This window comes from Musca domestica, unplaced genomic scaffold (genome assembly GCF_030504385.1).
Source record: "Musca domestica strain aabys unplaced genomic scaffold, Musca_domestica.polishedcontigs.V.1.1 31, whole genome shotgun sequence".
Lineage (NCBI taxonomy): Eukaryota > Metazoa > Arthropoda > Insecta > Diptera > Muscidae > Musca > Musca domestica.
The window spans coordinates 8,040,906-8,068,165 of NW_026712309.1; the positions used below are offsets into that span (position 1 = coordinate 8,040,906).

The 27,260-nt window shown below is 37.0% G+C and overlaps 1 protein-coding gene across 1 annotated transcript; it reads left to right on the top strand.

Moving 5' to 3' along the window:
- Nucleotides 1-1,136: 1,136 nt before the first annotated feature.
- On the top strand, nt 1,137-27,260 carry LOC101890254 (phosphoenolpyruvate carboxykinase [GTP]). The gene is made up of 2 exons (XM_005183550.4): nt 1,137-1,573; nt 25,243-27,260. The coding sequence occupies exons 1-2, from the start codon at nt 1,536-1,538 to the stop codon at nt 27,134-27,136; spliced, it is 1,932 nt and encodes a 643-aa protein (XP_005183607.1). The 5' UTR covers nt 1,137-1,535; the 3' UTR covers nt 27,137-27,260.

Consider the following 27,260-nt stretch of genomic DNA (forward strand, 5'->3'; position numbering starts at 1 on the left):
GATTCAGATTTGGATATAGCTCCCATAAATATATTCATCTGATTTTAAGTTAAATATGCCCCAAATGGGTAATACAAGCCCGAATTGAAAAGATACAAATGCCTCAGCAAATTTAATCCTTTGTACTTTAAATTATAACTATACTCATAGTTGGTATAAATTAATTCTCACAAATTACCCATAAAAACTGTTTTTTTTATGTGAAGTTCTAATAAATATGTAAATTGGTGTAGAGTATCATAAAGTCGGCCCGCCCGACTTTAAGGCCTTCTTTACTGGTTTTGTAATGAAAATGTAATAACAACTAAACTGCATCAAAGTATTTTTGCTCCCAAAATTCGCGCCAAGTTTGGAAAAAAGAAAAATCCTATTTGTTCTCAGTAACTTCTTACTAACTAAATGTTACCGTAAAGTTAACGAACAACCATCATAAAAGTTGGAGTCTCTAAAACGATACAACAGTAGAAAATGGGTTAAAATGTTATCAAAGAAGTCTAAACGTAACATGTTTTTAATTGAAGTCAACACCACAAAACAAAAAAAAACATAAAATACTTCTGGTGAATAGGACGAAGAATTCTCTATTTTTAAATAAACACAAATGCAGACACACGCACGCATATATATGTCATCGATATTTTATTGTATTGTTTGTTGAGTGGAGAAAGGTCAGTTTATATCGCATATGAAGCGGGCGGAGAGACAAAGGCATATTGTTTGGAAGAAATGAAATTCAAATTTAGAACTTTTTATTAAAACTCATCATGATCGTCGGTCGTGGAATGTATTTTTGATCTTTAATCTTATTGGATTTTGGTCTCTCACGCTGCTAACTTGTATAGCTTCTATAGATTGGGCATTCTCAAAAATCAATATGGGCGAAAGACACACTGTTGTGTGTCTGGTCGAAGAAAAGGGGGGCTTGTCTTATCGCCAACAACAACAAAAAATCGAAATTAGCCAAAACAAAATAAAAGCGAAATTCGAAAACATAAATGAGCACTCACTCACTGTATGCACACACACATATCTACATTCGAATATACTGCGAGTAGCTGTGGATGTGATCCACTGCATATAGACGACAGACGTACAGTGTAGATTGTATAGGCGAAGCAATGCACAATGAAATCAACTGCAAATAAGAAATGTTGTTACAGACCAAACATTTTCAGTAGCAACTGTTGCTTGTTACCGATCAGATCGCAAACTCAATTTGCATTACGCCGCAGAAAGAAGTGTCAAAGTAATAAAAAGTGCATACCCCGAAAACAATCAAAACAAACGACAGACATTGACCGCAGAAGGGATCAACGAAAACAAACGACCGACCGTGAAGAAAAACAAAAGATTTCCCAACAATAACAGAATAGGCCTTGCAATCAGCGAGCTGTGAGTGTGTGATGAAGATTTCAACCACCAGCCGGGAAATATAATAAACATCGGGAGCGAAGCGTTAACCTTTGTCAACAACAACTGAGTTGTCCGTCCCACGACTGGAGCAGCCACTGGTTTAATCCAATAAAACCACTACAATGTTGGGCAGTGCCTTACTAAACCTGTTAAAGCATGGGTATGTCAATTAGGCCTTAGTAAATATTACTGCAATCGCCTTTAGCCATCTCTGTACTCTACCGAATGTTTATTCCTTATCTCTTATAGGGTTGTCGATTGTGGTGGAGTTTTTTTTTTGGGTAATTGTTGTTTTTATACCCTCAGCGATATGGCTACAGAGAAATAACGAAATAACGGTTTTACACCCTAGGCCTCTTTGGACCAAGTCCGTTTCAGAACATTTGGAGTCGATCTAGCGATGTCCGACCGTCTGTCTGGCTGGTGCGCACGATAACTCTCGAAGGAAGTATCCGATTTGGTCCAAACTTTGTACATCGTAATGTTTTTGTCAAACTTAGATCGAGTTCGTAGATGGGCAATATCGGTCCACTCTTTCTGGTACCTCCCCTACAAAAGGTCGAAATTTTCAAAATATAATCAAAAAAATATTTCTGGCACAGAAAGAGAAAGGATAATCCTATTTTGCTCCACCTTTGTAAGCCCTAATATTTACGTCAGTGTTAGGTCAGGTTCGAAAATGGACAATATCGGTCCACCCCATCAAGTACCTCCCCCACAAAGGGTCCAAATTTTAAATAATTACAACCCTTATAAAATGTAATGTAAGAGTCCGATTGTCTTCAAATTTTACACATCCTACTATTTTTATGAACCCAAGATCTGGTGATAACATGGGATTTATAGGTCCACTCCTTCTGGTACCTCCCCCACAAAGTGTCGAAATTTTGAATACCCATGAAGCTCATAAAACGCCAAATTAACATTCGATTCCATTTAGACTTGGCACATCTCAATATTTCTATCAACACAAGATCTGCTATAAAGGTGGTATAGATTGAACTAATTCTTCTCCCCTATACATAGGGTTCAAGATTTTGAAAAACAAAACACTGAAATAAAGCGAAATAAATATCCAACTCTCTTAAAATTTCACATACAACAAATATTTTTGCTAACACAAGATCTGTTGTGAAGTTGATATATATGCCAACCCCTTCTGGGGTTACAATTTTCAATAATTATATCTGTTATAACTTTCGAAACAATTTAGCAATACTTTACTACTTGCTATTCTCAAATATTTCTCTCAATAAGAAGTCTGATATGAATATGAAATTTATCGGTATTTATGATTTCGCATAAAATTGGACATTAATATTCTTTCTTGTAATTTTGCCCAATATTTCGCTCAATATTTTTTATTTGTATCAGATGAAGTATAAAAGTGGAATATTTCGTTAGACTCTATTTTGTAAATCACGCACATTTTAACACTTTCTAAAAATTATTACATATCTCATAAAGTGAAGGAGTGAGTCGATATAATCCATACCAGGAACGTCAGAATATTTATATCATATTTTTGGGTCCGATACGAAATGGACAATATTGGCGCATTCCTTCGGAACCTGCTCCATAGAGGGTCAAACGTGTGAATAATTGTAACACTAGTCAAATTATATTTAAATAACCGAACACAGGCTGAGGGTATATATCTGTCGGCAATACCGACTGATACTTTTTAACTTGTTTTTTACTTTGCTAATTTAGTAGAGCTCCACATAACAATTAAAAGTTTTTATGGGAAAATTCCTTTTGGTATTGAAAATGAGACATGTAGGTCCACGTTTTGGTATAGCCCCCATAAAACAGTACCTCCCGATATTCGGTATTTTGATGATTTTACCGAATTTATTCACCGAAGTTGTTTCAAATTTGGTATTTAAAGATACTACAGCCTAAGACAGAAAATTGTCTGTGCAGGTCAACGTCTTCGTGTAGCCCCTATATAACGGTACCTCCCGATATTCGGCAATTTAATAATTATAGGGACATTTTTACAGGGAATTGTTTCAAATCTGGTATTTGAAGTTTGTAATGGATACTACAGCATAAGACAGAAAATTGTCTGTGCAGGTTCACGTCTTCGTATAGCCCCCATATAACGGTACCTCCCGATATTCGGTACTTTGTTGATTTTAGTGAAATTATTCACCGGGATTCTTTCAAATTTGGTATTTGATGTTCGTAAGTGTATATAGGTCACATATATATCCTCAACCGATTTCGGGTTGATTGTGCACCAAATGGCCAATATCAGTCCAAATGACCTGAATTTTGGCATATCCGACCAAATTCAGACTGGAAGCAAGTACATTAAATTCGGTTCAGTTATAGCTATAGCTCCCATATATATGTTTCATTCGATTTGGTGTTTAAGTCCCTCACATCCGTAATATGCATTCGACAACAATGATATTTGGTACCAAATATCTTATAAAGCTAGGAAATACCATTGCCAAATTTTATCGAGAACGGCAAAGATTTGGAAATATATCTCGTATTATATATCCTTAATCTGATTTCAGGTTTATTGTGCAAATAATGGCTAATATCAGCCCAAATGGAGTGAATTTCGGGACGTACTCCGATGCATATTTTTTTTAATATAATCCTCCTTCAAATGATATAATGCACCCTATATTAAACTATAACTGCTCTAAAGCCAAATGTTGATATATGGTATGAGCTACTTGAAATAAATTATTTTGTTACGGGAGCTCTACTAAATATGCATAGTGGTGTAGGGTATCATCGTCTTTTGCCTTTCCTTTACTAGTCTCATGAACAAGTCGTGGAACGAGTTATGGTCCCAACAAATTATGGCCTGTGATAACAGTAAGGCCTTTCATATAATGCCACTTGTCTACAAATTGCAAACCAATCCAATTCATATTTTACTTTTGTTTTGCCATTATAACAACATTAAATATAGCATACTTTCAGGCAACAATTAATAACAATTAAACAGATATGTTACTATCTGTTTGTACAGTACACACGAATATGATTGATGGTTAAAGCGACGAAACAGTGCTGCCTCTGCCATCAAGGCCTAAAATTGATTTCAGTGATAAGCATAATTAACACTACTGGCGGAGTGTAGGTAGTTGCAGAAATTTGTACTTATGTGCACGAAAAGTACTAAATGGTACTAAATTTGGGTGAATAGATGGAGCTGAATATAAATAAAGTGTTATCAAAGTGGTGCAGCTGAAAAGTTGGTACGACGTAAATATGTAGTTTTGTTTGGAAATTTCCAAAAAAAAAAACGTTTTTATGCCTTACAAAAAGAAAACGACATTGGTGCGAAACATTTTTACCCATTTTCTTAAGAGATATATCCAAATCTTTACCGTTCTTGGTGAAATTTAGCAAAGGTATTTCCGAGCTTTATAAGATATCTGGTACGAAACATCATTGCTGTCGAATGCATATTACGAATGTAAGGGACTTAAACACCAAATCAGATTAAACATGTATATGGGATCTGTATTTATAACTGAACCGATTTTCGCCGAAAAGAATGTAGTCTGAATTCGGTCGGATATGTCAAAATTCAGGTCATTCGGGCTGATATTGGCCATTTCGTGCACAATCAACCCAAAATCGGTTGAGGATATATATGGGACCGATATCCAAGTCTGAGCCGATCTTAATCAAATTTGGCAAAGGTATTTCTGGGCTGTATCTGATAACTGGTTGTTGTCGAATGAATAATACGAATATGAGGGACTTAAACGCCAAATCAGATGTTACATATATATGGAAGCTATAGCTATATCTAAATCGAATTTCTCCGATTAATGTACTTGCTTCTAGTCTGAATTCGGTGGGATATGCCAAAATTCAGGTCATTCGGACTGATATTGACCGTTTGATGCACAATTTACCTGAAATCGGTTGAGGATATATATGGGAGCTACATCCAAATCTGAACCGATCTTGACTAAACTCGATACACTTATTTCGGAGCTGTATCTGATATTTGGTACCAAAGATCATTGTTGTGTAATGCATATTACGCTTGTGAGGGACTTTAAATGCCAAATCGGATAAAATATATGGGAGCTATAGCTATATCTGAACCGAAATGCAAAAATTTGTTTCGAATCTGCAAGAATATAGATATAGCGTCCACACACAAATTTCATGCAATTTGAAACTTAAGTCCCTCAAAGACATAATATGCACTATATAACAATATTGTATATTTGGTACGAGGTATCAGATATAGTTTAAAAATATTTTTGACAAATTATGTCGAAATCGGTTCATAAATCTGCTCCCATAGCTCCCATAGATATTTCCATGTAATTTTTTGTAAATTTTTGTTAACCTATTTGCATGTAAAATTACTGTTAGATTTAGTCTTGGATCATATTATAAAATCCTGGAAGATTAAAGTGTGACATATTTTGCCCAAATCGATTTCTATATAGGTATAACTTTCATATATATGTTTATATCAAAAACTTCTCTTGACAACTCGGCATAAGGCCATAAGTGGTTGCCAGATTGTAATTTTTTGTTTTCGAGTTTTTGAAAGTGTTATGAATATAGATTATTATTTGATCCAAAAACATGCTTTATGGGATATATTGGGCTCCCCAACAACCGGTTAAAATTTTTATTAACAATCATTCGCTTTGTTACCATCAGGTCAAAATATATTCAAATAATTCAACATTGGACTTTCGGATTGCAGAAGTTTTTTGTGATGTATGAATGTCCGCAGATCTGTTGAAATATTGTTGCAGAATTGAATTTATAGTCCGATCAATATAAGCATAAAACTACGCACTTAAAATTGGCTTTTGAGGAAGTAAGTAGGAACTTATTGTATTTAAATTTTTGCTGATTTATTACTCTCTTACTTTTTGAACGCCTTAAATTATGCATGTTTTTTATGAAAAAATGATCTTTTCCATCCGATATTTTATTTTCTTTATTTTGGTCATGAAATTTATCGTGTATTTTCGCTCCTATTCATCGCTTATGCTTGACACGGTCCCAAGTTTTACACACCCACTCCCATACTTATACACAAAGATAAACGTGTTTGGTTCCAAAAAACAAAAAATAACTTTGGGTTTTTTTCCGAAATACGAACACATTTACCGATTAATGCCAATTCGAACGAAAACACAAACAAACCAATAAACAAGCCGTACAACCACAAGCACCCGCCCGTCCCCCAAGAAGGCAAAATAAATTAGCACACTCGGCACATGGCAACAGCAACATACTGGACGATAGACGTCACAATATAGCTTGTTTTTCTTAAGCGACCAGACAACAACGACCACAACGATCGGTGCCGATCGACGGCCATTACACGCGTTTAATAATAACGCCTGGAAAGTGAGCGAAGAGTTAGTGGTAGAACGTGAGAAGTGTGTTGTTGTGCTAGTGATAGCCCCAAATAACAAGATCGAGGAACAGTCGTACCTACTCTCAAATCAAAACAATAACAAATGAACATCAACAAAATATTCCTCGCTGATAGCGAAGAATTCCAATCAAAACAAAAACAAACGCCTATCATTGCTGGGGGTGACAGACATTGTCGGTAGTAATGAAACACAGATACTCAGTTGCACTCGTGTGCTTACATGCAGATTTTAAATCAATATATGTACGTATGAACATAAATGCAAATGGAATAGGGATGTGTGTTATTGTTTTGAATTCCGTAGGAAATCTCCAAACAAAAGAAAAAGCGCGAACATGTACAGGCAAATAACTCGTATGTAGGCTGCATCCACACATGCATACTCACCAAAAAAAATTATCATAAAGTCAAACGGCAGCAGCTGCGGACTGGTTTGTTTACCTCCGTTTACTTGTTTTCGTTGCCGATCTGTGTATATTTGTATTCGAGCATTTTCGCAGTTCAAGTGAGGGACGAACATAATGCTAACTTCGCAACAATGAGGCGAGCCCCTTCTTTTGACATTTCAAAACAAAACTTTTCGAGGGCCAATAAATATGGCGCGTTATTTTCAGATTTTTTTTTTATCAACACATAAAACTGAAGTTTTAAAAAAACATTCCACACAATAAAATTCTCTATACAGAAGTAAGTATGTATAAAAATACGTTACGTGTACTCAAACACCTATACGCCTTTAATTGATGATGTCTTTATACACAAAAGTCCAGTAAAGGATAGAGAAATGCCCAGAGAAAATTTGAAAATGGTCTGCTGACAGTTTACAGTTTATTGATGGTGAAAAATTGTTCGGTAACATTGTGTGCGTTTGATTTGTTGTTGTTTCAGTCAGCTGTTGTATATGGTTGCTCTGCCAGAATTAGCTAAACATTGTATTTTTTATCTATTTCTCTGCTAAGAGGAATTGTTTCTTTACTTAAGGAAAAGTAATAACTCTTAAAAGAAAAGTAAAAAGATGTACCCATTTATTGCCGACACATTTCTTCCATCTTTATATCCTATAGCGTAGGACTATAAAAAAAAACTAACTAATAAGACAAAAATTATGTCTTCCACTGATATCGAATAAATAACTCTTATACGAAACGACTAACATAAAATCTGAAACCTTTTTTGTACAGAAATAGTAAATAACTGTAAATGTACATTTAGTATTTTTTGAGCTTTCTTTAGTTTTTTATGATGTTTTAAACATATTTGCTGTAGTTCTATTTCAGAAGGTGCAAAAAATCTGATAGAAACTACAATTTAATACCGACAACAATTTAATACCGACAATAAAAGCACTGAACTTAACAAATTGAGTTCAGTTAAAAATTTAGCATTGTTGCTATAATCCAGTTGGCTATACGTACATAGATTTTGAAGGATCGCAATCAAGATTTGACAAATTTCCCGCTGTCGTACTTTATGAAATAGCTCATTTACGAAGTATGTTTCAGTTCAGTTCAGTTTCAATTTATTACATCAGTATCCTTAAACAATTTTAAATACCTTACGGCTAACAATATTTCCTTATATATCTATACTTAACATAAATCTTATTTTTCTAAGTTTATCTATATAATACTTAACTAAGGCTACAGTGAAGCTGTAGCCTTTCTCTATACTATTTTGATTACAAATATACTTATAATTACTCTTATAATTATAACGTTCTCCTAAAAAAATGATGTTTTAAAAAACTTTTATTATTTTAATTTCTTATATCTAATTACATCTATTATTAAAACTACTTATTATCTAATGTTAATTCTACTTAACCTACTTAATCTACTATTTACACTATATACAAGGATGCTACACCGGCTATTGCGATACCTGATAGACAGGGTTTTCTAACGCGAGCGTCCCAAACCTACGATGATAGAAGAGGAGATGGTCTTCTCTGTAGAGGAGACCCTCTTCATTCATCGTTAGTAAACTGCTCGGTGGCCTATAATTGGCCCGAGCTAGCCTGTCCATGTCTGTTTCATGTTCAAGGCTTTCTCTTACTAACCTGTTATCGACTGATGCGGCTCTGTCTAGGCACTTTAGAGCGCTAGCCATAAGAAATTTATCTATACGGCCGAAGTCGATCGATTCGTAAATTATCCTGTTGGGAGGTAAACGCCAGGTTCCATCTTCACCCTGGGTTCGCCTTAAGCCTAAACAGGACCTTAAAATTCGCCTTTCCCAAACGCGGAGTCTTTCCATTTGGCTGGAAGATATTCCAAACCAAATAGGAAAGGCATATGCGATGAGAGGCCTTATTATCTGTTTGTAGATAAGTAATCTAACCTTAACAGTAAGCCCTCCAGTTGCATTTATAGCACGCTGGTAGGCCCAATATATACCCTTGACTTTTCTAAGAGTGTAGTCAATATGCCTAACAAACTCAAAGTTGCTATGCAAAATAACGCCCAGATATTTAATCTGGTCCGAGTTGCGAATTTGTTGCCCTCCAACCGAAAGATTTGGCTCATACTGCCTGGCGCTGCGGTACAAGTACTTTTTCTTTCCCTTGAAGGTAATCGCTTCACATTTGTCTACGTTTAAGCGCATTTTCCAAGTATGGAAATATTCGGAGAGTTGCTCCAAATATGCGTTTAAACGTGAGTTAGTGTTCCCCGCATGTGCTCCGGCCGCAGCGATGAAGATATCATCTGCATATGCCAGGAGCAAATGCCCTTCGGGCGCATGTGGTACATCACTAGTAAAAATGTTGAAAAGGACAGGGCCAAGGAGAGACCCTTGTGGTACCCCGGCATTTACAGCCCTTTCTGAAGAAAGGTCCTCATCAACTTTAACTCTAAAACTACGATTTGCTAGGAAACTAGTCACTAGTCTACATATATTAAAATCGAAGCCTAGCCTTCTCATTTTATATATGATGGCGTTTTGCCAAACATTATCAAATGCCTTGGCAAAATCTAAACTAACCGCGATTGTGATCTGCCGGTTATTTAGTGCCTTAGTCACAAAGGCCCCTAAGACCATGAGGGCTTGTGATATTGAATGGCCACGCCTGAAGCCAAATTGGCTGTCAGGTATAATTTCTTTATCTTCCAGGATTTCTTTAATCTCCGAAAGTATAAAATATTCAAAAAGCTTCCCAAAAGCTGGGAGTAAGCTAATTGGTCTATAGTTATTGCAATGTGTTGGGTCCTTACCAGGTTTCAGGATGGGTATTGTTATCGCCCTTTTCCATGAAACCGGAAAATAGCCCAAGTTTATGCAATGGTTAAAGATTATCGAAATATGTTTCCAAGCAGTGCTATCGGTCCTCCTTAACACGATGTCAGGGATTCCATCCGGCCCTGCGGATTTTCGATTTGATCTTCTTTTTAACCCTGCCCCAATATTTGGTGCTTTTAGGAATTTATATTGTCGCCATATATTGTCCTCACTTATTATAGATCCATCTGCAGTTAGGTTATCTGCAAATGTCACCAAAGGGGACGTATCATTATACATTGATATTTCATTTCTAACAGTATTACTGAAAGAAGAAGTATCGTCGGCATCAGAGTGTCCTTGGACGACGTCTGCTAACATGTCAGCCTTTTGGCTAGACACGACTGCCGAAACCCCATCGTTGCCGATGAGGTCTGGGATTTTGGCATAGCGACTAATGCCCGCTGCAGCCTTAACCCTACCGTACATACGATCGTTCACCTGGATTTCGCTGAGGTATCTCACCCATTGAACTGACTCGTATTCCGCAATCGCACCTTGGATAATTCTATCGGCGTTGCGAATTTCCGCCCTGAGAGTTGAATACCTTTCAGGGTTTCCTGTACGATGTAATCTTCTCCGTAGAACTTTCTTTTGCCTGATTAGGTCTAGTATTTCAGGCGAAAGTCTACGGGGTCCTCTATTCCCAGAATAAATTTTAGGAATAGCAGACTCCATGGCGGATCGGAAAACCTCGCTCGTGGCATCGATGCAGGCATCAATTTCCGAATGAGTAACATTCCGATCTATAGGAAGTTGGCAGATGGGAAGCCTTTCTGCCAATATCCTGTTAAATAGTCTTCTGTCCATTCTTCTATAATCGAAGAAAGTCCGTCTTGGTCTACATTCCGGTTCGTTCCCGTAAACGGTCATTTTTATAGCCCTGTGGTCAGAATTACAATCTAAAGTTGCAATTCCTAGCCCACTATTATCATCCACATGGATGCCAGATGAAGCTAAGCAGATGTCAATAAAGGATTGTGATCCAAGAGCAACTCTGGTAGGTCCATCTGTTGGTATTATATTTATATCAGGACAGCTGATTAAAAAATCCAAAACTATCCTCCCTTTTGAACATATTTGGTCACCCCCCAGCTAGTGTGTCTAGCATTCAGGTCGGCCCCTATTATAATTTCCCCAGAATTAGCTAAGTCTCTTAGAGGTTCTAAGCTATTAATATCAAAATTTTCCTGAGGCCTGCAGTATAATGCCACTGCGTACAGTGGTGACCCGCCGGCCCTATAAATTTTAACACAAGTACACTCGATGGGTCCCATATCGAGTGGTACTCTTTCACTTTTTATATTTTCCCTTACTAGTATAGCGGTACCCCCACCACTAACTCCTCTTCTATACTGTAAGTAGCTAACATACCCACCTATCTCAAATCTGTGGTTTTGAGATAGTTTATGTTCAGCCAACATCATGACCTCCGGCCGATGCTCATCGAGGAATAACCGGAGGTAGTGCCTCTTGTGCCTCGATACTACGGAGTTGACGTTGGCAAATATAAATGTAGAAGACCTAACCATTTAAACCTAACATACCTACTAAGGAGGCCATGGCTTTAGCCTGGCTTGCCTTGTCCTGACTTTTAAGTTCCTCTGAGAATTGACGAACTTGCATGACTGAAGTCAAGAAATCTTTACCAAAGATTTCATTGCAAATTTCGTCAAACAGAGAGAACCCGCTGACTGCTTGGCCTAAGGACTGCTGTTGGCCCAGAGAAATATTGGATTTGGGGTTTTGGCCCATGGCAATATTGACTTTGGGTTGTTGGTCCAGAGGTATAATGTTTTTGGGTTGTTGGCCCAAAGGTATTTTGGCTTTGGGATTTTGGCCCAAAGGCAAGTTGGCAGCTTTGTTCTGCGCCAATGTAACAGTGGCAAACGATACATTAGGTTGTATCTTGCCACTGTTGATAGGGAAACCCTTTGACGCAGACTTAGCTGCTTTAATCGCCTGTTCTTCGGCTGCTTTAGCCAAAAGTTTTAGGCGGGTTGGGCAGTCGCGCGCATTTGCGGCGTGTCCAACGCGGTTACAATTTATGCATTTGAACACATAGTTCGGTTGCATTGTAACCTTACCAGTGACTGGGTCAGTCACAGATACCATTGTTGGTTTATTGACGCCCTTGGGAATTTTGCAATTCCCTGGGCCATGGTCCCCTGCGCATTTGACGCAGCAATACGGCATGCCACAGTTAGCCGACACATGAAAGTGTCGTTGGCAATTGTGACATTGCGTCAGGCCTTTTTTCTTGTCCTTTCTGATGTGGACATCGCTCGTGAAGAGGCGGCGTATTTTATAAATACGCTGAATATCTGATCCCTTGCCCAGGTGAATCAGGAATTTTGCCCCCCCTAATTTTGTGACACGCTTTATGTCAAGGCTAAGGTTCAGAGCCTTTAGCCCTGCCTCGACATGTGTGGCGTCGTAAGAGTCCGCTAGGCCCTCCAAAACTACGGAATACGGGGTTTGGCCTTTAGGAGCGTGGGTATAAAAATGTATACCCTCTTTAACGAAAAATGCCTTTACCTTCTCGTGGTCTTCCAACGAGATAAGGTGAAAGGCGCTAATTTTTCTATTTATCAATTTAATGGTAAATCTGTCGTGTCCAAGCAATTTGATCAAATTGTCCGTCACGCCCTTAACATTTACGTCGAATGTCGAGATGGGTGGTATCGACTTACCTTTTTTACACAGTGTAGCATCCTTACTGGGGTTGGCTGCTGTTGTTGTCGCTGCTGCTGCTGCTGATGTAGTTGCTGCTGCTGCTGATGTAGTTGCTGCTGCTGGCTCTCCTTTGGTTCCGTTGGTAACCTGCACTACTTTAACGGTCCGTTTTGCTGCTTTGGCCGATTTTTGTTTTTCGGCCTTGGCTTCCTTCTTTCCAGGCAGGATGGGCTTCTTGACTGCCTGAGGCGGAGCACGGCTTGCTTCCGCCGAAAACTGCGTCACTGGCGGTGTGGGCAGTACAACCTCCATTGAGGTATCTTCACTCGGAGATGGTGAATTCTCCAGAATATCACCAGCCTTGATTGAGAATTTCTTCTCATACGCTGCAATTATGCGTTTGCAGCTGGAAACGCGCTGAAATTCGGCATTCAGTTGCCTAGCCGTTTCATCTTGGCGTTTCTTGACGGCGGCCAGTTCAGTCGTCAAGGCTTTGTTGTCTTCGACGAGGCTCGACAACAATGTTTCCAACTGGCGCACTTTGGCCTCCAGTTTTAAAGATTCGTAAGGTGAATCGTCCTCGGTTCCCTTACTACGCTTCTTTTTGCGTTTACGTTGCTTATCCGCAACGTTGCCATCGGTCGTCTCGTCTGTGCTATCGATAGTTTTACTCGATGCACAAACATTGGGCACGGCTGTGCCTACAGCTACTGCAGTATCATTGGGTCGAGGGACTGCATTACCGACATCCTTCAAATGCATGCTGGTGAAATCGACGGCGTTACCGACCGAAACTGCATTACCGACCGTCCGTCGGATGGGTAGTACGGTGTTATCGACCGGGACGGTATTACCGACCGTCCGTCGGATGGGTGGTACGGCACTACCGACCGACACTGCATTACCACACGATACTGCATTATCGGTCGATACTGCATTACCGACATTCCCGGTCATTGGTACTGCATTACCGACAATGGGCACTGCATTACCGACCGGGACTGTCGGCACGGCATTATCGTCGGACACCTCCATGGTGTTACCGACCGTTGGGCCTCCCTGCTATACAGGCCAACTGCCGACGGCAAATTTATAGTCAAACTGCCGACGGCAAGACACTTATATTTCCTCGTCAACTTTAACTTGCCGACGGGAAAACGACGACACTTGGAATATATCTCTTCTTTATAAAGAAGTTTGAAACAAATTTCCAAGTTCACTTCACTAGCACTGGTTCACTTTTATTTTTTATTTTTTCACTTTTCACTGTCCGATGTATGTCCGCACACTCCAAGAGCTCAAAGCAGAATTACGAAGTATGTTAAACAAGATTTACTAAAATATGTCACTTTTACTCCCAATTCCTGAAGAAATTAAAGAAATAAAAAAATATAGGTTCCACAATATCAGCCGTTATAGAATTATATGCCTAAGTTGCTCTATACCGAACCATTCAACTAATGGAAACATTAATTGATATTCTAAACACAGGCAAATGGACAGGTGGCGGTATTTCCTTCCAAAAGGTTTTCTACTTGAATTTAAAAATTTATGCCAACACTATTAAATATATGTATATCAACATGTTTTTGGGAATCTCCTGAATAAGGTTATCAGAATAAAAGACGCAGACGGTTATTTCTGTCGAATAAATTTTTGGGTTTTCAAGTTGGCATCTAACCTCGAAGCTTCAGATGTGAATTAACAATTAAATAATTTTCTCCAAAAAAAATTTTTTACTAATTTTTTTTGCTAATTTAGAGGCCACGCAGAGACAATATTTATAGATCCACCCTCGTCGACACACACACGCATTAAAATAGGCATATGGATATGTATGCCTGTGAACACGATGTGACATATACATGTACATTTCTCAATGATTGTTAAAATATACAAATTTCTTGTTTGGTTTATTTATTTCTATATTAACATTTGGACTGATATTAGACATTATTGAAAAAACCCTACAATTTGTATGCTGTGAACATTTGTTTGTGCACACTTTTCTACATACATATTTGGGTGTCTGCTTGAACATGCACACATTTGATATGTTTTCATTGTTTTTATTTGGTCGTCGTATTCGTAGAAAATGGGGCCACGAGTCAACTGTCCATAAACGACTGATAAAAATTAGCAAAATAAAAGTTGTGGAAAGGGGACTGGAGTAGTACCTCTCCCTCCGACACCATACATAATGATGTTTTGGACAAATGTGTAAGAAGTGGTAATAGTTATTATCAACAGCCACAAAAAATATGTCTGCGTTATTTTCCATTTTTTTATGAAGATAGAATTTCAAAACGGTGGTTATATAAGAGACAGCGCTATTTTGAAGTAAACTGTTATTTTTACCCGCAAATAAATTTTTTTAACTCCTCATAGCTGGATATACACGTTAATGGTGGTGTTTTGCATTCTTTGTATTTAAATAAATTGCGGCCAATTTATTTTAAGATATCTCTTAAAATTTTATTTGAAAACATTAAACAAGCTAGTTCACCGGCTAAAGGTGATTTTATAGAAATTGAAATATCAAGAAATTTTTTTATACCCTCAGCCATATGGCTACGGAGGGTATATATCATTTGATATACCCTAGGTCTCTTTGTACCAAATCCGTTTCGTTTCTGTCTGGCTGGCTGGTGCGTACGATAACTCTCGAAGGGAGTATCAGATTTGGTCTAAACTTACCCAGTAATATTTTTGTCAAACTTAGATCGAGTTCGGAGATGGGCAATATCGGTCCACTCCTTTTGGTATCTCCCCCACAAAAGGCCGAAATTTTCAAAAAATATATTTTTTCAATTTTCAATAATTACAACTTTCATAAAATGTGATTTAAGAGTCCGATTGTCTTCAAATTTCAAACATCCCAATATTTATATTAACCCAAGGTCTGGTGTTAAGATGGAAAATATCGGTCGACTTCTACTGGTACCTCCACCACAAACGCTAAAAATTTTGAATATCCATGGAATTCATAAAAAGTGAAATCAACATCCGATTCCATTCCAGATGTGGTACATCTCAATATTTTCATTAACACAAGATCTGTTATAAAGATGGTAGAGATCGGACCATTTCTTTTGCTACCTTCTCCACATAAGGTTCAAGATTTTGAAAAACATAACGCTCAAAACAAGATAAATAAGCATCCAACTCTCTTCAAATTTCACACATGCAAACATTTTTGCTAACACAAGATATGTTGTGAAGATGCTATATATTTGCGAACCCCTTCAATACTTTATCTGTCATAAATTGCGAAACTACTCAGCGATTCTTTACAACTTACTATATCTAAATATATGTCTCTCAACCAGAATCCTGAGATGAATATAGAATTTATGATTTCCCATAAATTGGATATAAATATTCGATTTTGTTATATATTTATATTAATATTTATATCATATTTATTTAGGTCCGATACGAAATGGACAATATTGACCCACTCCATGGAGGGGTAAGAGGGCTGAGGGTATACATCTGTCGGCAAAACCGATCGGTACTTTTTTACTTGGAGTTTAATATAAATCAACAAGACAGTAAATGGAGTTGATGACCGACCTAAAAACTTCAAACCATGCTTGCCCTTGCACAGATATGAAGCACCGACTTCTGATGGTGGCCAAATGACTGTCTATGTAGTTATATATTACTTTTTTGTAATAAACATTTTAATGCGGGAGGTCAAACATCACACGATAACTTAAAACTCGTTTTTCTCGAGATACTCGTTGTAGGCAATCGAGTTCCAGGTAACGCTGATATATAAGGTAGGACTATTGAGTATACTTATATTTTTTCAAAATTATACGCTTGACAACATATCTATATCAAAATGGATATTTATTGTATTTAAACAAATAAGAGAGGGGAACTAGTTTAGATTGCCGTTAACTTTGACATGGTAAATTGCAGAAAATGCAGAGCAACATTTCCATACCTTGAAATAATTGTAGCATGTATTTAATGCCTGTCCCATTTGCTTTCATAACACATAGCGAAGATGTATATTAATATCCCTTTAAAACCCGAACGGAATCTGTTGCTAAGTTAACTATTTTAATCGAAAAAACCTCTTGGTTGCCGTTTAAATTGTCGTATTCTTTGCATTCATATATATAGCTACTCCGAAATATTTATTTTATTTCATGTCATAATTATCTAATGGCTGACGAAGAATCAAAGTGCAACAATTGGAGGTGTTTCTCTTATCGGCGTTGTTTACAAAGAAAAGGAAAATTCCAGAGGGATTATTGAATGGCAATCAGCCGATATCAATTGTACTGTAAATTGTGGTTCTGAAGTTGACAATGATAAAACAGTAAAAAGTTGAAACAATCGAACAACTAGTTGCAGTGTTCAGATCAAGGTCCCCTAAATGTATGCAACTAATTTTTTACATATATTTTGAAAATGTACGGGTCCATATAGATCTTTGCCATTCCAACATTTTATGTATATATAAAACGGAGCGTCTCAAAATGTCATAATTAAAAGAAATTACAAACTCCCTAGAGGCCAAAAGAAAAATATTAATTTTTGGTGTAATTCCAGAATGAAATGGTACAGAAGTCAGACTTTATGAATCTCTTTATCGACTGCCCCAATATGCATTATTCAAAATGCTGCTAGACTGATAGATTTCTTCACTACTGTGTATTAACAAATTAGAAATTTAAAATATCCAAAACCGTTAATTAAGGCTAGTTAAATGTTACTGGGTGAACCAATCGAAACCCAATGGTTAGGAAAGACGATCTAGTTATCGTCCTGTAGACGGTTTTAAAAGCCTTTAATTAACAGAGGTCGAATTGAAAAAGCTGTGATAACAATCGCCATTGTAGTCGTGTTCTACTGTTTGATCACCTTTGCTGTGAACTTTGAAACATGGGTATCGATTAGATATCTCCATGTTTTCATTTCCTGCCCCAACATTTTCGGTTGGTGTTTTTGACATTGATGATAATGTAATTGGTTGGCATTCTCCACAAAATAATTGTTTGATACATTTCGGTTATTCAAAAGGTCCAATGGAAGAAAGAGTCCACTGAAGCTACTGATTTTGGCCAACTTCAATTTGTACGTTCTATGCGTCATTGTTAGCAAAATGTAATAATAATTCCTATAATGATTGATGATCTAGACCATTAAAATAGATATGGGTTGATTATTGAAACGGCAAAAAATTACGCAGTTCTTCTTTTAAAAATAAAACAACAATTGCTTGGTCGTAAATTTAAACAAACAAATGCCCAAAGTAAAAAATGAATAGTGATAATTCTACAATAAATGTCGTTTTCCGTTTTTTCAATTTATGTATTATTTGAAACATTGCCCAAATCTCAGAACATCTCTGTATTAAATCGCATAATGGTGTGACGTGATTTATTTCGAGTTGTTTTATATGTAAACGCGGTTGAAGAAATTATAAGCCGCTCTTTTAAGTGATGGACGAAGGAAGCATCGACCTTTGCGGTCTTATATGTATAAATAATTTACGTGGTATTCAAACGACTCGAAGATACCATACTTCTTGTGGGTGCCTTTAAACTAAATTAAAAAAAAAAGTAAAGGTTTCTAATTTATAAAGTGCACACCAAAAATATGGCTTTGCATGTCAACATTTTTATACCCTCCACATTGTGAAGGAGACATTGACATTCCGTTTGTAACTTCCCTAATTCCGGTGGCGAAACATTGTATGTATAGTTCCACGATTTTGTATAGCCCAATATAACGGTACATTCCGATATTCGGTATTTTGATAATTGTTGCTACATTTTCCCACGGATTTGTTACGTTTGAATTCAGATACTTTTATATAAAAATGTTTTCTTTGCCCAATGGTGGAGGGTATTAAATGTTGGCCTGGCTGAACACAATGTGTTGTACTTGTTAGGTTCTTTTCCGATAATTAGCTTTTTTCAATAATATTCCCACAAAACTACACTTTTACGGCGCTAATTTTCAAGAAAAGCACCATATGTATCTCACAATTTAAACATTTTCTCATTAGGACTCGATTTTTCTACGCAACGTAGAAAATTTCGACCCATGCCAATGTTTGCAATATATGAATATGAGTACGTGTAGCTGCTTACATTGATAACAAGTCCGAAGTCCACTGATCATGGTCAAGTTGTGTGCTCTCAGACGTGCGACTGTGTAAATACGTGACGTCACAATGCGACACAAAGACCCAGAAGTGTATTAGTGAAATGCCAGTCGTAAATGATTAACTGGTACCTGTTTCAATCAATTCGAACATCAACAATTCGTCTAGTATATTTCCTGAATTTGTTACATACTTTGGACTATTTATAAAGAAACTGCGTTATATTTTAGCAAATGTGTGTGTGTGTGGGTATGTATAATTCCTAAAAAAAGAAGAAGTTTGTGGAGCATTGTTACCCTCATTATATTCGAGGTTATATTTTGGATTTGGACAATATACACACAGTTACATGATTTCGGTTTACTTGACGCACATGGCTATAGATAAGTTCCGTTACTTTTGAAAACAAATTAAATGTTTGCTTGCATGCACTTATATATTTATTTATTTGAATAGTTTGTTGATTTTCCTACAATCGTTTGCATTTGCCATTACATTAAATTGCCGGTTACGGAGAAATAGTGTAATTGAGAAAATTGTTTATTTTTTATTTAAGGTGGAGGACATCAAATGAATGTTCGGTTCGACAGATTTCAACGTATACTTCACTTGTTATAAATTGTATAAGTTTTCCGAATTTTATAATCCAAAAATATTGTATTTACCTGGCGATTTTTAAGTGATTTGTATTCAGCAGTTCCTACTAACTTGTCGTCAATTAAAACATTTTGATTTATAATTTGTCACACATACGTACTTTGTCGGTATGTAGGTGATGGACAACATTGTTTACTTTGAGTAAATTGTCTGGCACCGCTCTTTGCAGCCATTATCTATGTTTCGTGGGTACTGCCGTATCAATTTAGTTCAAAATACTATCATGTCTCGTTTCTTTTATTTATAATAGACGCAGCGGCGCTTGTCTTTTGACTTTCCATTTTATTTGTATCGGCAAGCATCTGCACTGTACGAAAATCGCGATAGTATGTCCAAGGGTCTTCAAACAGAATTGAACATCTAACCTAATCAGTTGTAGATGAGTGATGGAAATGAGTGGAGGTGCCATCAAATTTAAGAACATCTGTCGGGCTAATAAGACCGTCCATATGTACAATACATATATTTGAAAAAAATCACGAAGGATAGGAGCTTCACCAAGCGTGCGACGAACAGATACATATGTGCGTATGCCCATTTCCACTTGTGCGCTAATGTTTAAATCTAGTCGCGCCTTTTAAGGGATCAATGATCTGTGAACAATGCTGTCGATTTTCGGAGACCAATACAACATGTTCACGATGAATGAGAAGACATTGTTGTGTTTGTTACCAAGCGAAAACACACACGGCAACGATGATGAAACATTGCATCAGACATTTGCGAGAGTAGAACACACAAAACATTTCAAAGGCATGCAGATACCATGCACGTATCTGTGTAGGTATATTCACGAACCATCTGATAGACACCTGTGTCTTTTGAAACAGAGCCAATTTTCAGAGTTTTTGGTGGGCTTGGCCTTTCGGAAAGTGAATTTGTTTTTGTGTAAACAATGATTGAATTTGATTTTACTTTTCATGCGGCATTTTAAAGATAAATCGTGATCACAGTCTAAACGTTTGTAATTCTTGTCAAAGGATTGCATCGATTTGATGGTTTGTGTTTTCCTTTTAATTTTTCGATATTTCTCACCAGATCTTATAGTAGATTTTTAAAAATTCTAATAAATTCTTTAGATATCTATTTTGGAACAGAACGCGATACCATAAAAAAATGAATGCAATTTCAATTGCTATCAATTAAAGCACATCATTCGCGTAACTAAATGGTTCATGTCGAATTGTACTTCCTGGTGGAGCATATACAATAGGGTTATAACATTTTAATATCACTTCTCAACAAAACATTCATTACAAATCCGATTATTTGTGAATTATTTTAAGAAGGACATGCCACTCGAAATACGCAAGCAGTTCATCCTTGGATACCAGTGAGTTCCCAAATAAGCAGCTCCTCTTCTTGGTAGCCCAATAAAGATGATGAGCATTTTTTCTGAGGTGTGCAGAGCATCTTTAAACAGACCACCTAATGTTGGAGTCAAAATCTGTTCCCGCAGCGAATAAAATATTTTGCCTTGCTCGTTCTGGGCTGTTCTCCAAAATTGGCGGGTTATTGCGTAACCTTCTCATACAACATGATTCTTCCTTTACAATCATGGTGGATGTTTGTAGGTATTTTTTCCAAATTCCTTTTTTGAGATTCTAAAAACTATACAATTTATTGTCTAAATAAGTCTTATTCTCGGATCTTATATGAATATTTTGTACATTTTCAAATTCAGTGGGAATAAAAAATTATATTCACAAAATTCTTAAGGGTAGAAATATCTGTGTTTTGGGACAAATCTATTTAATTTACTTGCCGGTTCATGCCTTTAGAAACATCTAATTGATTTAGTTCTATTATTAGTTTGCCCATGGCGATCTTTGATTTTGTCATACCTTTTTTGAGACGCCATACGTACAAATACATATGTATAGATCTTTCATATCATAACAATTTTTAGTGGCATATAGATGGGTACATATATGTAGAGAAATGTGTATGTTTCGGTGATAGCTACCGGATAAATTCGGCATTCAGTAACAACACACGTATAGTCGACCGACGCCGAAGCATATTAGTCTGAAGAAACGTGTTTTCTTTTTTGTTTTGATTTCAAATTCTTGCCTCCGTAAACACGTAAAACACAAAAATGTACAGTCTGTAGTTTGAGAATACGATTTTACGCTGTTGTTTAAGAAACTCGGACGATCCAAACGTTTAGAGGTAGCACGCAAATTTATATATTCTTACAAATGGTGGGATTCTCAAACTTTTTCTGCCGACCAGAAAGTAGGATAAGTGCGCCTATGTTCGTTATGACCCAGTAGTCGGCATTTAATGTAATATAAAGTCCCCAGTCTTTCTGTTAAATTTCGCTAAGAAAATATGACTTATTCTATTAATATTTATATATTTGTTTGTGAAGGTCTTTCAGCTAGAATAGGTGAATGCATATTCTTCAGAAAAAAATTGTGGATATGTCAAATTTCAAAAACTCGTAACTATATTAAAATTAACAAATTTTCATTAGGGTCTTTTTCGAAACATTAGAAAACTGTCACATGAACTCGTTAGACAAGAATATTGTTGTTAAATATCTGATACCGCCTTCAAAAAATAAGGATTTTTCTAAAGTCGGAATGTGAAAAACATGCAGTTTTGACGTTATAACTAACTAAAAATTGAAAAAATGTAAAATATATAAATTAAATATTATTAATTAACAAATATAATGATTTTGGACTGATTATCTACTATTAAAGTGGATATGGCGGACCTGCCGACTACAGTATTATTTAATTTTTCTATGTTATATGAATTAAAATTTAAAATAAAAATGCCACATAAGTGTTAAATAAAAATTAAATACATTTTGTTTCCCTTAAAAAAGGAGGTAACAAGTAAAAAAGCAGCTAAGTTCGGAAACTATCCCTTAAATGAAAAACGTTGTATGGGGGCTATACGAAGACGTGAACCTACATATAAAAATTGTAGTCATAGTCTGTAGTACCCATTACGAACTACAAATACGAAATTTCAAATAATTCCGGTAAATAACGTCGCTAAAATCATGAAAATACCGAATATCTGGAGGTACCGTTATATGGGGGCTATACGAAAACCTGGACCGACATGGCCCATTTACGAACTTAACATGCCTACTGGTAAACTATGCATGTATGCAAAATTTTAGCCTTTTATCTTAATTCGTTCGAAATATAGCGTGTTTACAACAGACAGACAGACGGATATCGCTAGATTGTCTTAGAATTTTACGCTGATCCAGAATATATATTTCGAGGAGTTACAAACGGAATGACAAAGTTAATATACCCTCCATAGAATGATGGAGGTTACAAAAATCGGTGAAATTTGAATATGTCACCTATTCCAAATTACTTCGAAACTGTGTAATTTTGATGATGAGAAAATCCTAAAAGGGCCGACAGTTGTTACACTTTCTCTGATTAAAAACAATTTTGTCTTTTGTAAAAGGCCAGGATATTCTTCTATGACACGTTCAGTTATTTTAAATGTAGATGTATGTATGGTAGAATTATAAGAAGATAAAACCAATTAATTCTGCTAGGAAATCTTGAAAATGGGAATCAAAATTCACATACAAGTTAGGAGTACTAGAATTTGAAACTTATGACGAAACTCGTACCGATATTAGCATTTTTGTGAGGTGATTTTACATTCTATAAATGATTCGCTAGGAAATTGTGGATAATATCTTCTAAGGGTTTTCAATAAAATGCCAAACTGATATTATATATACTGATTTCAGTAAGGCTTTTGACAAAGTGGATCACTTATTATTATTACATAAACTTGACAAAATGGGTTTCGCAACATTATTGTTATCATGGATATCATCTTATTTGCAAGGGCGTACACAGAGAGTTTCTTTCAATAATGTTCTTTCTAAACAGATAACTGTGTACTCTGGTGTCCCCCAGGGTAGCCATTTAGGTCCTCTACTTTTTGTATTGTATCTAAATGACCTTCCAACGGTTATACGTTACTCTAAGATCCTAATGTTTGCTGATGATGTCAAACTTTTTTGTAATATGGACTCTCACATTAGTTCCCTTAAGTTGCAACATGATATCTACTGCCTTGTTAATTGGTGCAGTGCTAATGGTATGACGCTAAATCTCAAGAAATGTAAAAAACTGTCTTTGTTTAGAACACAACCTTTTAAAATGATTACCTCATTGGTTCTTACAAATTGGACAATGTAGACTCATTCGTTGATCTTGGTGTAATTTTAGACAATAAATTGCGTTTTAATTTGCATATTGATTCATGTGTAAATAAAGCCAAGTCATTGCTGGGTTTTATAAAAAGATGGTCAAAAGAATTTGACGATCCTTATGTGACTAAGCGTTTATTTATTAGTTTGGTTCGGCCCACTTTAGAATACGGTTGCGTATTGTGGAGTCCTTTTTACAAAACATATTCTGCTAAATTGGAATCAGTACAAACCCAATTTCTTTTATTTGCTCTCAGAGGATTAGGATGGGATATAAATGATACACTTCCACCATATGAGAATCGCCTAAAACTAATTGATCTTCCGACATTGGAAAAGAGACGTTTAATGTTAAGAGCTTTATTTATTATAAAACTTTTGCGTGGTGAAATCGATTCACAGTTTTTAACCGGTGAATTAAATTTTAATATTCCTGCTCGTAATACTCGAAATTACATACCACTTAAACTTTGCTTGGCTAAATCCAATTATGAATCTTATAATCCTATGAGGTCTTTATGTGATATCTACAACAAATTATATAACGAGATATCATTGACAGACCCTTTGCATGTCATTAAACACACTATTTTACATCTTTAGTATTAAAGCAAGTAGTTGCCAGATTCTCTACTCTTATCTGTTATATGTTGTTTTATTTCCTGTGTGTTGTCTTTATTTGTAAATTTAAACAACCGGCTGATGTATAACTGTAGCTGGTTTCCCTAACGCACTAACCCTCCATAGTTCGGACTATGGGGTGTACGCGCTCCCTACGTAATTGGGAGGTGGCCCCCTCGGTCGGCAGGGGCGGGTGAGTGTGGCGTTGGGACCGATCGAAAAAAAAAAAAAAGTATCGAATAACGAACTAATTTGTCGGAAAATGAGTCCATATAATACTTCAAATCGAAAGGTTGGGCCTATTCCAATAATGAACCTATGAATAGAAAATGTCAAATTCAAATAACTTCAATTGTCAAATTACCGCTCATTCGTTTGGAAATGTCGATAAAATACCAAACATAATGAGGTACCCTTATATGGAGATAGTAAATATTGCATCTATGTAGAATTTTTCGCGAGGGAAATCGCAACACAAAGCAATGGTCAAATTGACGTTTACTCACTTTTTATTTTTGACATGAAACTTCAAAATAACGAATAACAATTTTCACCGCCAATCTCCTAGGCTCAAACAGAGGTAGTCCGACGAATAATTTGAGATGCTTCAAATAGAATCAAAATACAAATTTGATTGGACTGACCATTTTGAAATAAGTGAATAGTATAGGCTCGGCCAAGGCTAACCCAAACGAAATTACTTTTTCTCTTATCGATGGGATTCTCAAAAACAATATGTCTAATCTCGATGTTTCGAATTTCTAGATTGGAACTTTTTTAGAATCCCGTTTTAAAGGCTTTTTTCCTTTACCCTAACCCATCCCCTTTGATTTGCAAATAATGTTTTACTTTTTATTGTTTCAGTTCCCCTTCAGCCCTGGGAACCCAGAGGTACCATTTTAGATCCTCCTATCGATCACTTGCCAGCTTTGTTTATGGCAATCCTACGCATTTTACAGAAGCAGCCAAAAACTATGTCGATGAATGCGCTGATCTGTGTCGACCCGACCGCATTCACATTTGCGATGGCAGCGTTCAAGAGAGTCAGATACTGCAGCAACTTATGGTGAAGCAGAGAACAATAACGCCCTTAGTTAAATATGAAAACTGTTGGCTGGCCAGAACAAACCCTGCAGATGTTGCCCGAGTAGAGTCACGCACATTCATTTGTACCGATCGCAAAGAGCAAGCTATTCCTGTTACTAAGGAATCAACAACCGGTGCTTTGGGAAACTGGATATCTCCCGAGGAGATGCGTAAAGCAATTGCTGAACGCTTCCCTGGATGCATGAAAGGTCGCACAATGTATGTTATACCCTTTTCTATGGGTCCAGTCGGATCGCCGCTCTCAAAAATCGGCGTTGAAATCACAGACTCTCCTTACGTGGTTGAATCCATGAAAGTAATGACCAGGGCTGGATCCAAAGTTTTGGATGAGATGCAAAGAGCCAATGGTGAATTTGTGAAATGTCTTCACTCAGTCGGTACCCCTAGAAATGGAAGACACGCAATGCCTTCATGGCCCTGTGATCCGGAACGAACAATCATTTTGCACCGACCAGAGAACAATGAAATAGTATCATATGGTTCTGGGTACGGAGGCAATTCATTACTTGGCAAGAAGTGTTTTGCTCTACGCATTGGCAGTACCATTGCAAAGCGAGAGGGTTGGTTGGCCGAACACATGCTCATTTTGGGAATAACGAATCCTGAGGGGAAGAAAATTTACATTGCTGCCGCCTTTCCCTCAGCTTGCGGCAAGACAAATCTTGCTATGATGACCCCAACGTTGCCGGGCTACAAAGTTGAGTGTGTTGGCGATGATATAGCTTGGATGAAATTCGATAAAAAAGGTGTCTTGAGAGCAATTAATCCTGAGAACGGTTTCTTTGGTGTTGCCCCGGGGACATCGATGTCCACAAACCCCATTGCAATGAAAACTATATTCAGAAACTCTCTATTTACCAATGTGGCATCAACTTCCGACGGCGGAGTATTCTGGGAAGGTATGGACCCAGCTAGCATTAAGGATGTCACAGTGACTGATTGGTTGGGCAAACTATGGTCCCCAGAGTCGGGAAAACCTGCTGCACACCCCAATTCCCGTTTCTGTACGCCCGCGGCGCAGTGCCCTATTATTGACCCGGCATGGGAAGATAGTGCTGGTGTTCCAATAAGCGCAATTCTCTTCGGGGGTCGTAGACCGGCCGGAGTTCCGTTAGTCTATGAAGCAAGAAATTGGTCTCATGGTGTATTTCTGGGAGCTTCTATGCGCAGCGAAGCAACCGCAGCGGCCGAACACAAAGCTAAAGTCATAATGCACGACCCATTCGCCATGCGTCCATTCTTTGGTTATAATTTTGGGGATTATTTAAAACACTGGCTTTCAATGGAGTCACGCGGAAAAGTTCCCAAGATTTTCAATGTAAATTGGTTCCGTAAAAGTGAGGACGGTCATTTTCTCTGGCCAGGATTCGGTGATAACTCCAGAGTACTCGATTGGATTTTCCGCCGTGTCGAAGGGGAGGAATGCTGCCAAGATTCACCCATAGGTTTACTACCTAGCCGTAACTCCATCAACATTCAAGGAATGGCATCTGAGATTGACATGGAAAAACTTTTCGATTTGCCAAAGGAGTTTTGGTTGCAGGAAGTGGCAGAGATCGAAAAATACTTTACAACGCAAGTCGGAACACACTTACCAACAGAAATATCAGCCGAGTTACAAGGCCTGAAAGAGAGAGTATCGAAAATGTAAATGCGAATGGATTGGTATTTGTGAGGAATACACCGACTGAAGTAATATCATACAAATTAACGGAATTGTAAATATGTATTAAAATTGAATTGTTAAAATTGTCGACAAATAAAGACAAACTACA